This window comes from Malus sylvestris, chromosome 5 (assembly GCF_916048215.2).
Source record: "Malus sylvestris chromosome 5, drMalSylv7.2, whole genome shotgun sequence".
In the NCBI taxonomy this organism is placed as follows: domain Eukaryota; kingdom Viridiplantae; phylum Streptophyta; class Magnoliopsida; order Rosales; family Rosaceae; genus Malus; species Malus sylvestris.
Window position 1 is genome coordinate 23178001 of NC_062264.1, and position 10500 is coordinate 23188500.

At 40.7% G+C, this 10500-nt stretch overlaps 3 protein-coding genes across 3 annotated transcripts; all 3 read left to right on the forward strand.

Moving 5' to 3' along the window:
- Positions 1-90: 90 nt before the first annotated feature.
- On the forward strand, positions 91-2173 carry LOC126621638 (protodermal factor 1). Its single transcript, XM_050290184.1, has 3 exons — positions 91-353; positions 702-1227; positions 1603-2173. Exons 1-3 carry the CDS (start codon positions 203-205, stop codon positions 1952-1954), a joined length of 1029 nt encoding a protein of 342 aa, XP_050146141.1. The 5' UTR covers positions 91-202; the 3' UTR covers positions 1955-2173.
- Positions 2174-4071: 1898 nt separating this feature from the next.
- LOC126621649 (probable amidase At4g34880) lies at positions 4072-6810 on the forward strand. Its single transcript, XM_050290195.1, has 5 exons — positions 4072-4638; positions 5061-5275; positions 5457-5696; positions 5767-5975; positions 6122-6810. Exons 1-5 carry the CDS (start codon positions 4090-4092, stop codon positions 6577-6579), a joined length of 1671 nt encoding a protein of 556 aa, XP_050146152.1. The 5' UTR covers positions 4072-4089; the 3' UTR covers positions 6580-6810.
- Positions 6811-7137: 327 nt separating this feature from the next.
- Positions 7138-9817, forward strand: LOC126621631 (probable amidase At4g34880). The gene is made up of 5 exons (XM_050290170.1): positions 7138-7785; positions 8249-8463; positions 8617-8856; positions 8955-9153; positions 9331-9817. The coding sequence occupies exons 1-5, from the start codon at positions 7258-7260 to the stop codon at positions 9685-9687; spliced, it is 1539 nt and encodes a 512-aa protein (XP_050146127.1). The 5' UTR covers positions 7138-7257; the 3' UTR covers positions 9688-9817.
- Positions 9818-10500: the final 683 nt, after the last annotated feature.

The window sequence follows — 10500 nt, forward strand, 5'->3', positions numbered from 1 at the left end:
TTGTTTAATTTTTATTTATTATTATTTTTAAATAAGGAGGGTCACTTTATTTCGCACGAGCCTCCAAAATGTTAGAGACGGCCTGCATAAATATTGGCAGTTGAGAGTTGGAAATATAAGCCTTTGCCTTCTTCTTCTCACTATTGCTATTGTATTGTAGTTCTTCACGTTCTTCTTACACCAACAACCTTCTCTCTCTCTCATGGATTGGCCGGAGAATTTAATTTTGGCAGCAATTCTGGTTTTGTGTGCAGTCATTGATGGAGCTCAGGCAAATACAATGGTGAGTGGCACTGTCTTCTGTGACCAATGCAAAGATGGTGAAATATCCCTCTTTGATTACCCCATCTATGGTGAGTTCCCTATTCTCTGATTCCTTGTACTACATTCTCTTTTTAAATTTATTTTCGGTGTTTGAAGCCGAAAGAAACTAAGAAACAATCAATCTAGACCGAGCCTCGCTGCAATCTCATCATCAAGCAAACATACTTCACACAATCAAGAGGCTACTCCAAAATGGGATAACCGGTATAAGATCGGTCCCCGTTTTAGCTAGGAAAATTATTTATGCACGCTCGCTAAAGGGACGCGTGTATATAGAAGTGTACAGAAGGATAAAATTTATGTAATTTTCGTGGTAGTTGAATCACATTCTCTATTTAGATTCTTAATGCTAAACTTATATGCTTTGATTTTTTCAGGAGTTAAAGTGCAAGTGGCATGTAGTGACAGTAATGGGCAGATCACAATGTCAAGGGAGGAGACTACAAATTTGTTCGGAAACTATGCCATCAAGTTTGATGGGACACCAGACTTGAGTGGTTGTTATGCTCAGGTTTCTTCAAGCACAGGTAGTGGCTGTGTGGTTAGTGCCGGTCCTGCTCAAAGTCTTAAACTTATGTTTAGGATGTTTGACATGGAGATGTATGCCGTCGACTCTTTGCTCACTCAGCCTGCTCAGCCTATGTCTTTTTGCCCTAAGTCATCTTATAATCCTGTGCCTGCACCCGTAACGCCGGTTAACCCTCCGCCTATACCAGTAGCGCCAACTAACCCTCTGCCTAAACCAGTAACGCCGGCTAGCCCTCCGCCTAAACCAGTGACGCCTTGGATCCCTCCGCCTTTTAGGCTTCCCCCAATGCCTCGATTGCCCCCACTGCCACCACTGCCCTCATTGCCTCCAATGCCACCAATGCCCTTCGTGGAAGCTACAGCATGCCCACATCAGTAAGTTATTCATTAAGTAAGCCGTATAGGATTGTGTCAATCTATCATTTACGAAGCAAGTAGGAACGACTTTTACCGTTCAATTGACTAAGTTGTACTAGACTGTAGAAATATACTGTAGTTCTGTAAGAAGTTTTAAGGTTCTTTAGCACATCAAACACCGAATAATTTAGATTTGTTGCTCCGTAAAAACACAAAATATAAAGTTTACTATGATGTAATACGTTACACATAACTGTATTATAGTTACCAACTAACTCTTGATAGAGCGATACATGTATTCCCAATAATGAAACAAATTTCAAGTTTGAATCCCTCCTCTCCTTTTTACCAATGAAAAAAAGCTGACTATTTGATTGGATCGTGATCTCTCAGGCAGTGGACATTGCGGGAGCACAACTGCTACTGGAGGGCTGTGAACCCGAACACCAAGGTAGCCGTTATTTTCGGACCGCTGGCCGCTAGGAGATATGGGACTGACCTAACATTGTGGCAAGGCCTACAAGGAAGAGGAGACTCTTATAGGACACTCCTAAGGGAAGGGATTACCGCCCTTCTCAACTCCTACAACAGTCTTCAATATCCTTACAATTCAATTGCTGTGGTTCAGCATTTGAATTGGGGCTTGATTGGCTCCAACAGAAATGTCCTCCTCACAGGACTGAGGTTTATTAGGGCTAATTCAGGTTATGGGAAAGTCCCTTGCAAATTTACTGCTTGCAAGTGAGCTTCTTTCTATGTTTATCTTAAGCTACAATTATGTATTTTTTATTCTAGAGAGAGGGAGGCTGAGAGTCGAACTCTAATTATAAGTATAGAGTTAAAAGGCTTTGCTGCTGAAACTATAATCTCTTGCATATTATGATATGCGCAAGACGTTTTTATGTATTTTATTTGAACAATAGTTCATCTTCATCTATATTTTTAGTTAACGAGTTGTAGTTCATCCATCATCCAAATTTTATAATTAATTACAAATTTAAAGTTTTAGACTCATAAGAAAGAGCAAACACTTGAATGCAAAATGTAAAAACAGAACAATTACCACATAACAAGTAACCGGCCTTCCTCCGAACCTAGTGGATAAGTGCCAAGCATTATTCCTCTCGGTTCCGGGTTCGAAGGTTGGTGTCCATTAGGATGGTGAATGTGAAGGCAAACTACATACCAAGCACGATTCGTCATTGGGCTTGGTCAGGCTCTGGCAGCGCCCATCGGGCATTTTTAAATTTTGGGGCCGGGCCGACCCCGATGAGTCATGGACGACTCATCGACGGAGAAACCTTCACAGTTATTGGGAACTCTAGTCTCTACAGGTGCATATGTGTTTACGGGTAAACGATGAACTGATGCTTGTGGCTCACCTTAACTTTGGGGTTACTAGTGGCCAGTTCAATGGCAGCTCCATCAGTCTACTTTCAAGAAACCCGGTAACGGAGGTTGAGCAGGAGTTTGCGGTGGTTGGTGGGCCCAAGTTTAGGAAGGTGCGAGTTAAATACATTTTCTTTAATGAAACAAAGGATGATTCTACACTATGGTGATGAGACATTATTAATAATTTGATAGTAACAGTAAGGCATCAAACTTGTTTATCAAATGAAGCTGCCACAACCATAAATCGGCGACATAATGTCTTGAGATTATCAACATGTCTACTTGTGGTCTTAACTATTTATTTTTTCGTACACTTTTGAGTTTTCTGTCAATTCGCTCCGAAGGATGTAGAATTAGAGCATCGAACTCAAAATTAATCAATTGACAATGAAATATACTCATCTCCACACCAATGTCAACAATGTGACACACATAGTTGATACAATGGGCATGCCAAGGAACAATAACTACCCCACAAAAAAAGAAGAAAGATTTTCACAGAAAGAGATCACAGAGAAATTATTTACACTCTCTTAGCTGTTTTTGGTACCTTTCTCCTTTCGGATCCTATTCCTATATATATATATATAGATGCCGTGGCGGCTCCTGTTCAAGGCGTGTCGCCATTGGTTGCGATTAGCGGCTCCCCTGGTTTGATTGTCCCAGCAGGATATGATGATGGGGTACCAGGTGGCCTTTCCTTTGGGGAGCTGAGGCCTAAAGGGTTGGGAGCCAAAGCTAATTGAGATGGCATATGGCTTTGAGCAAGGAACTAAAGATTAGGAAGCCTCCTTTACTTAAAGGTTTGAAGCTTTAGAGCCACTTTTGATTGGTTATAGCATTATTGCAGAATCCTTATAATTCGTCACTGAGAGTTTGTGGATAAGTAGCGGACCAACAATATCTGTATCTGCAAATACGGTAGCTGTGGCTCTAGTGACAGAGACAGACGGCTTCATCTTCTGTTTTGTTGAGAATAGATCCCACGGGAATAGTGACCTTGCATGAACTTACAAGAGGTTTGACCACTTCTCATCTTATCAATTGGTTTTATAGTAGGTCTTTAATTTTCTTCACTCTATCAGAGTAGGTTGGTCCACGAGATATGCTTTACGCACCCTGTTTGTTGCCATGTGTTATACATGAGGTTAGACTACTTTTTATATTGTCATCTGATACTCGGTAGTAGGCTTCAAACCAACTGTTGGTCTTACTAGTCGAGCCGGAGTCACTGTTCAACTCGATTGCTTGCAATAGGGGCATAAATAAACTTGATTTCTTTGCATAATAATAAACAAAGGGATGTGATATCCACACATCCATTTTTACTTCTTCCATATCTTTTTGATTTTCGATCGTCGGATCGAATGAATTGAAAAAGATCTACGGACATAAATTAACAAAAAGGATGTGAGAATTAAAAAGGGGTGTGTAGAAAGCATATCCCTAAACAAAATGAAATATAAAAAAAATTATGAATTTTAAACAATGGCTGCTCTCTCCTCTCTCCTCTCGTTTCTGCTTATAATTGAACCCCAAATCTCAAATGGGTTCGAAACCGAACCACTCAAAACCCCAATCGAAGAATCCACCATTGACGACCTCGAGCTTGCTTTCAAGGTCAAGACTCTGACTTCACGTCAACTGGTTCAGTTCTACCTGGAAAAAATCCAGACCCTCAACGGCCACCTCAGAGGGGTCCTGGAGGTGAACCCAGATGCGCTTTCCCAGGGCGATTCCGCCGACGAACAACGCCGGGAATGGGAATCCAACCCATCAGCCAGAAGCAGACCGCTGCCGAAGCTGCACGGGATTCCGATTCTACTCAAGGACAATATTGGAACCAGGGACAAGCTTAACACCACGGCCGGGTCGTTTGCGCTGTTGGGTTCCAAAGTTCCGAGGGATGCCGGGGTTGTGGCGAAGCTGAGGAGCTCTGGGGCTGTTATTCTAGGAAAGGGTAGCTTGAGCGAGTGGTTGCACATCCGGTCGTTTTCTGCGCCGGACGGATGGAGTGCCAGAGGCGGCCAAGGTGTGGTGAGTTCTACTTAGACTTGATTACCAGCTCCTTAAATGTTATACGATATCGGTGTGATTAGTGGTGGCCCACTTAACCGTTTCTGAAACTTTAACACATGATATATCTATGCAGTAGCATTATAAAGCTTCGAGGTTTGTTCAGTATCAAGTAGTGTTGTTTATACTCATAGTTGGTTGTTCACAATGCCGAAAACTAGTGATATGTTTTGCTAAATTAGTGTTTGCACCGAGTAGTGATCTCCTTTAGAACGTTTCTGTGTTTTGTTTAAGAGTTGTGATTAGTAAATGTGATTTCCGTTTTTGTGAAATTTGGGTGTGGTATGCATGGATCAGTATCTAAATTGTACTTCATCTGTGGATTTAATAAACGAATTTGGAATGAACTAGAATCAAACTCGTGATTTTGTTTTGATATGCAGAATCCTTATAATCCATCACTGGAAGCTTGTGGATCAAGTAGTGGGCCAGCAATATATGTATCTGCAAATATGGTAGCTGTGGCTCTAGGGGCAGAGACTGACAGCTCTATCTTCTGTCCGTCCAGTTATAACTCGGTAGTAGGCTTCAAGCCAACCGTTGGTCTCACTAGTCGAGCTGGAGTTGTCCCAGTCAGTCCAAGACAGGACACAGTTGGGTACGTGATGCTTATTGTTATCTAGCAAATTTACTCTGTGCCTGAAGTTTTGCAGTTTGATCGTACATTTACACTTTCCGTTGCTCTGGTATTTTGTATTAATTCATCAATAGTAACATCTAATTTATCTGATTAACTCAAAACTGAGAGTAACAAAGTTATCATTTGGAACTTGGAACAGGCCAATCTGTAGGACTGTAGCTGATTCTGTTCATGTCCTGGATGCTATTGTCGGCATTGATAGCAACGATATTGCTACAAATGAAGCCTCACAGTACATTCCGGTGGGTGGCTATGGACAGTTTCTCAGGGCTAATGGTCTCAAAGGAAAGAGATTGGGGATAGTAAGTCGCTTGTTTAGTCAAGTCAAGGACGATCAGTTCTTGAATCAAACTTTTGAGCAGCGCTTTACCACACTGAGGTAACAGAAAACAATTTCTGTGCATTTTCTAGTCTATAAATATGATATACTATTACTTGCTGCAATGTAGGAAACAAGGTGCAGTTTTGGTTGAGAATCTCGACATAGCCAATATTGAAGATATACTGGATTCCTCTTTGAGCGGTGAACTTGTAGCAATATTAGCGGAATTCAAAATGGCCTTGAACCCATACCTAAGTAAACTAGTTGAGTCTCCGGTGAGAAGCTTGAGAGACGTGATAGCATTCAACAAGAATAACTCAGTTTTGGTGAGTATGAGTACTGACTACAAGACTCTTTGTTTATGCATTGACGTCTTCGTCATTTTGTTATCCCAAAATATTGTGTGCAAACAAGTTTAAACTAAGTGCATTTGATAACCATGGACGAACAAATTACGAGTGAAACTAAATGGTCATTTGCAGGAAAAGTAAGTGAATATGGACAACATCTCTTAGAAGCGGCTGAGAAGACTAACGGTATAGGAGCAAAAGAGCAAGAAATATTTTCAAATTTAGCAAGATTGTCTAGAGATGGATTTGAGAAGTTGATGAAAGATGAGAGCCTAGATGCCTTGGTAACTTATTCCAACTCTGCTCATTCAATCCTCGGAGTTGGTGGTTTTCCTGGCATTGTTGTGCCGGCAGGATATCATGACACTGAAAAGTACCCATTTGGCATTTGCTTTGGGGGACTAAAGGGTTCGGAGCCAAAGCTGATTGAGGCCGCGTACGCATTTGAGCAAGCAACTAAGATCAGGAAGCCACCACCTGTTGGTTCTCAGACCAAATTTATGTCCAACACTGCCAATGTCACTCCTGAAGTTGAGTCCTCGAAACCCACCTTCATCACATCTGCAGAAAGACCCCGCCTAGCCACTTGAGAACACCTCGAACACAGTCCCTTGCAAGAACACAGTCAACGTGAGGGGCTCAACAAGGCTGCTTGACCCTCCAAACAGTAAAGTTCACAATCATGCTGTACAGCAAACAAAACAAAAATTATGCGGCTCATGAACAATCAGTGTCTGGTTCTGCAAGTTGTTATGATGTGTGTAATATCAAGTCACAGATTCCACCTACAATTTGTTGATGTATCAAAACCCTAGTAACCATTTTTCCCAAACGCGTGCGAAAGTACAGGACAAATGCCTATCAAATCCCAAACACAAACAATTAAGCAGTAGAAGTTACATCTACTGGAATTGGGACGGCCAAGGCTCTGAATTGGTCATAAAACAAGTGTCTAGCAAAAGATATAATGCTAAAAACCGTGTCTGCATTTATCTGGACTATGTCTTCTACCGGCAACGCCGCAGAATTTCGCCGATTGTTGATTCAATTCCATATGCTCTTAGCCTTTTTCTGCTAATTTCGTTGTTGTATTTGACTGCACAATGTATTTTACTCAGTCTTAGCATGTATTTAAAAAATAAACCATGCCAAATTGGGATTAATTAAATTGCCAGTTGGTCCAAAGTTTTTGTTTATTTAAATGAATTCCAGATCAAGAAACTAGGCAAATTACTTGTCCCAGCAATCTGCTACTCCATTGCCTTTCCATGGCCACAAAACTTCCGTTGTTGCTCTTGATTCTTCTGTCTTTAACTTCATTTGGTTCCCAAACTTTGTATGTCCATGGGTTCTATATTAAGGAAGCTACAATCTCTGACCTCCAACAAGCTTTCAAACAAAACCAACTCACTTCAAGAAAACTTGTTGAGTTCTACCTTCAAGAAATCCGCCGGCTCAACCCTCTCCTCAGCGCCGTCATAGAGGTCAACCCGGACGTGCTTTACCAAGCTGATAAGGCCGACTATCAGCGAAAGAGTAAGGGCCCCAATTATTACTCTGGGTTGCATGGCATTCCGGTTTTGCTCAAGGACAACATTGGAACGAAAGATAAGCTGAACACGACTGCTGGCTCGTTTGCGCTGCTTGGTTCCGTGGTGCCTCGGGATGCTGGCGTGGTGACCAGGTTGAGGAATGCCGGTGCCATCATATTGGGGAAGGCTAGCTTGAGTGAGTGGGCTCACTTTAGGTCTCTTGCAGCACCTGCTGGTTGGAGTCCCAGAGGTGGCCAAGGAAAGGTCAGTATGATGTTCTTGTCAAATGCTTGTGAACTCTGAGTTTTGACTCAAACTATGCACAAACAGAACTGGTTACAAATTTTTAAACCAAAATAAAATTGTAAGGACCCTAAATAGACAATAAAAGGCACTATACCGTGGTTTATATACGGATAATTGTCTGTGTAATGTTGGCGATTCTATATTTTTATTTATTAAAAGTTTGTAATGCTTGTGAACTCAAAGTTTTGACTCAAACTATGCACAAATAAAACCGGTTACAAACTTTTAATCAAATAGAATTATAGAGACACTAAACAGACAATAAAGGGCACTAAACTGTGGTTTATGTACTGATTATTGTCTATGTAATGCTGGCAATTATATTATTTTTTTAACAAAAGTTTGTAACCGGTTTTGTTTATGCCTATTTCTGTAACATTTCGTTATAATACAAATGCACTATGGTTGGTGTTGTGAACAGAACCCTTATATGCTATCAGCAACTCCATGTGGCTCAAGCAGTGGACCTGCAATTTCAGCTGCAGCAAATTTGGTAGCAGTAACTCTGGGGACTGAGACTGATGGCTCAATACTTTGTCCGGCAAGTTTCAACTCTGTAGTGGGCATCAAACCAACCGTTGGTCTCACCAGCCGTGCTGGGGTGATCCCGGTAACTCCCAGACAGGACACCATTGGGTAATTATTTTAATTAATCAGCAATAAAATTGGAGTATGTGATAGATAATCAGATGTCATAAAAATATATTTTGCAAATGTAATGTTCATTACTTGTGTCAACAATATTTGGCAACGGTTACTAATGAATCGCGTTGTGTTTGATTGTATTAGACCCATCACAAGGACAGTGTCAGACGCGGTTGATGTTCTTGACGCCATTGTAGGATATGACTACAACGATCAAGCAACCCGAGAGGCATCCAAGTACATTCCGCGTGGTGGCTATAAACAATTCCTTCAGAGATATGGACTCAAAGGTAAGAGATTGGGAATCGTCAGGAATCCGTTCTTCACTTCTGGCAGCGGATCTCTCCAACTTAAATCGTTTGAGAAACATTTCAAGACTCTAAGGTAAAAACATTTGCTCTTCCCAACTGCTATTCTATCAACCCGTTAGCCTTCGAGGAGCTTATTTGTGAAGAACCCTGTTGTTTTTCGCAAAATTGCAGGCACGAAGGTGCTGTATTGGTAGACCATCTAGAAATAGCTAACATTGATGTTATATTGAACTTCAATTTGAGTGGGGAAGCCATAGCTTCACTGGCTGAGTTCAAACTAGCCTTGAATGCGTATTTAAAAGACCTAGTAGTATCTCCGGTTCGATCTTTAGCAGATGTAATTGCCTTCAACCTCAAGTTCTCGGGTGTGGTAAGTACATTTTTGTTTTTTTTTTTTTTTTGCTCTTTACATGTAAAAAGTCATTTATCCTTACATTAAGGAGGAATGACTTCATATACGTATGGAGCCAAGAATTTTCCTTCATCGACGTAGACTTACTCAAGCCTTTCCTAAATGGTGACCATTATGCTTTGATTGATTTTCCAGGAAATGATCAAGGAATTTGGGCAAGATATTTTTCTTGCAGCCCAAGCAACAAATGGGATAGGAAACAATGAAAAGGCAGCATTGTTGAATTTGGCAAAGCTGACAAAGGATGGATTTGAGAAATTGTTGAAGGACAACAGGTTAGATGCATTGGTGACTCCTGGATCAGATGTTTCACCCGTGCTTGCAATTGGGGGATTCCCAGGAATCAGTGTCCCTGCTGGGTTTGACAAGAAGGGTGTACCTTTTGGGATAACATTTGGGGGACTGAAGGGTTCTGAGCCAAAGCTTATACAGATTGCCTACGGCTTTGAGCAAGCTACTAAAGTTAGAAGGTCTCCTACATTTCAGCCTTGAAGCTTTAGAGTTATTGTTTTCGAATCGTGAACGGTGGTGTATTGTAATATCTATAAATGAGCTAAGAGCATTCTACATTAAAGAATTTAATGAAGATATCATTTTACTAAACGGCTATTCATATGTGCAACCCAACATCTATACATGCTATCACATCACTTGATATGTGTTGTCCACAAAACTAAAGCCTTGCATAATAGTTTAAAGGATTAAATGATGTTTAGTCTTTCAATGCAAAACATGGTTTAGCATTATTCACATTCTAATCTGATATGAGCAGTCCATGTTCTGATATACTATTTTGTTCTGTTTTAGATTGATTGTTCTTATCCATTAGAGGTGAAACCACTTTTTGCCTATTCATTTTTAGATCAAATTATCAATATATCAATATATCTGATCATCGTTACTTGTAAGGCAAGAAAGTTCATCATAAAACTTGCACTTAGGTAAGGAACTCTAGGTTTCAATATCTCTTCATCTTCATCTTTAGGACAAAATTGATCTCGTTTTGCATCCAGAGTTCGGACAACTATGGGAGTACTTGAAAGCTTTGCTTTATCCTTGTTATCGTGGCCAACACCTTTTGGATGTAGTTCAATTGGTGGAACAGAATACCATCCGAACAACGCTCTATCTCCAAGCTAAGACAATATTGAGTTTTTTTTTTCCAAGATCCTTCATCTCAAATTCTGACTACAGGTGCGAGAAATATTTTCAAGCTCCTCTAGAGTTCCAATGAGATTCATCTCATCAACTAAGACTACAACACTTGCAAATTCAGGATATGACTTCTTAATGAACATGCAAGGG

What these genes read in the sequence shown, in the direction of transcription:
- LOC126621649 (XM_050290195.1), top strand. Translation starts at nt 4,090, where the DNA reads ATGGCTGCTCTCTCCTCTCTCCTCTCGTTTCTGCTTATAATTGAACCC. An exon ending in CCAGAGGCGGCCAAGGTGTG is followed by an intron (nt 4,639 to 5,060) that starts GTGAGTTCTACT and finishes TTTGATATGCAG; the next exon opens with AATCCTTATAATCCATCACT. An exon ending in CTCAGTTTTGGTGAGTATGA is followed by an intron (nt 5,976 to 6,121) that starts GTACTGACTACA and finishes GGTCATTTGCAG; the next exon opens with GAAAAGTAAGTGAATATGGA.
- LOC126621631 (XM_050290170.1), top strand. Translation starts at nt 7,258, where the DNA reads ATGGCCACAAAACTTCCGTTGTTGCTCTTGATTCTTCTGTCTTTAACT. An exon ending in CCAGAGGTGGCCAAGGAAAG is followed by an intron (nt 7,786 to 8,248) that starts GTCAGTATGATG and finishes TGTTGTGAACAG; the next exon opens with AACCCTTATATGCTATCAGC. An exon ending in ACCTCAAGTTCTCGGGTGTG is followed by an intron (nt 9,154 to 9,330) that starts GTAAGTACATTT and finishes TTGATTTTCCAG; the next exon opens with GAAATGATCAAGGAATTTGG.
- LOC126621638 (XM_050290184.1), top strand. Translation starts at nt 203, where the DNA reads ATGGATTGGCCGGAGAATTTAATTTTGGCAGCAATTCTGGTTTTGTGT. An exon ending in CTTTGATTACCCCATCTATG is followed by an intron (nt 354 to 701) that starts GTGAGTTCCCTA and finishes TGATTTTTTCAG; the next exon opens with GAGTTAAAGTGCAAGTGGCA. An exon ending in GCTACAGCATGCCCACATCA is followed by an intron (nt 1,228 to 1,602) that starts GTAAGTTATTCA and finishes GTGATCTCTCAG; the next exon opens with GCAGTGGACATTGCGGGAGC.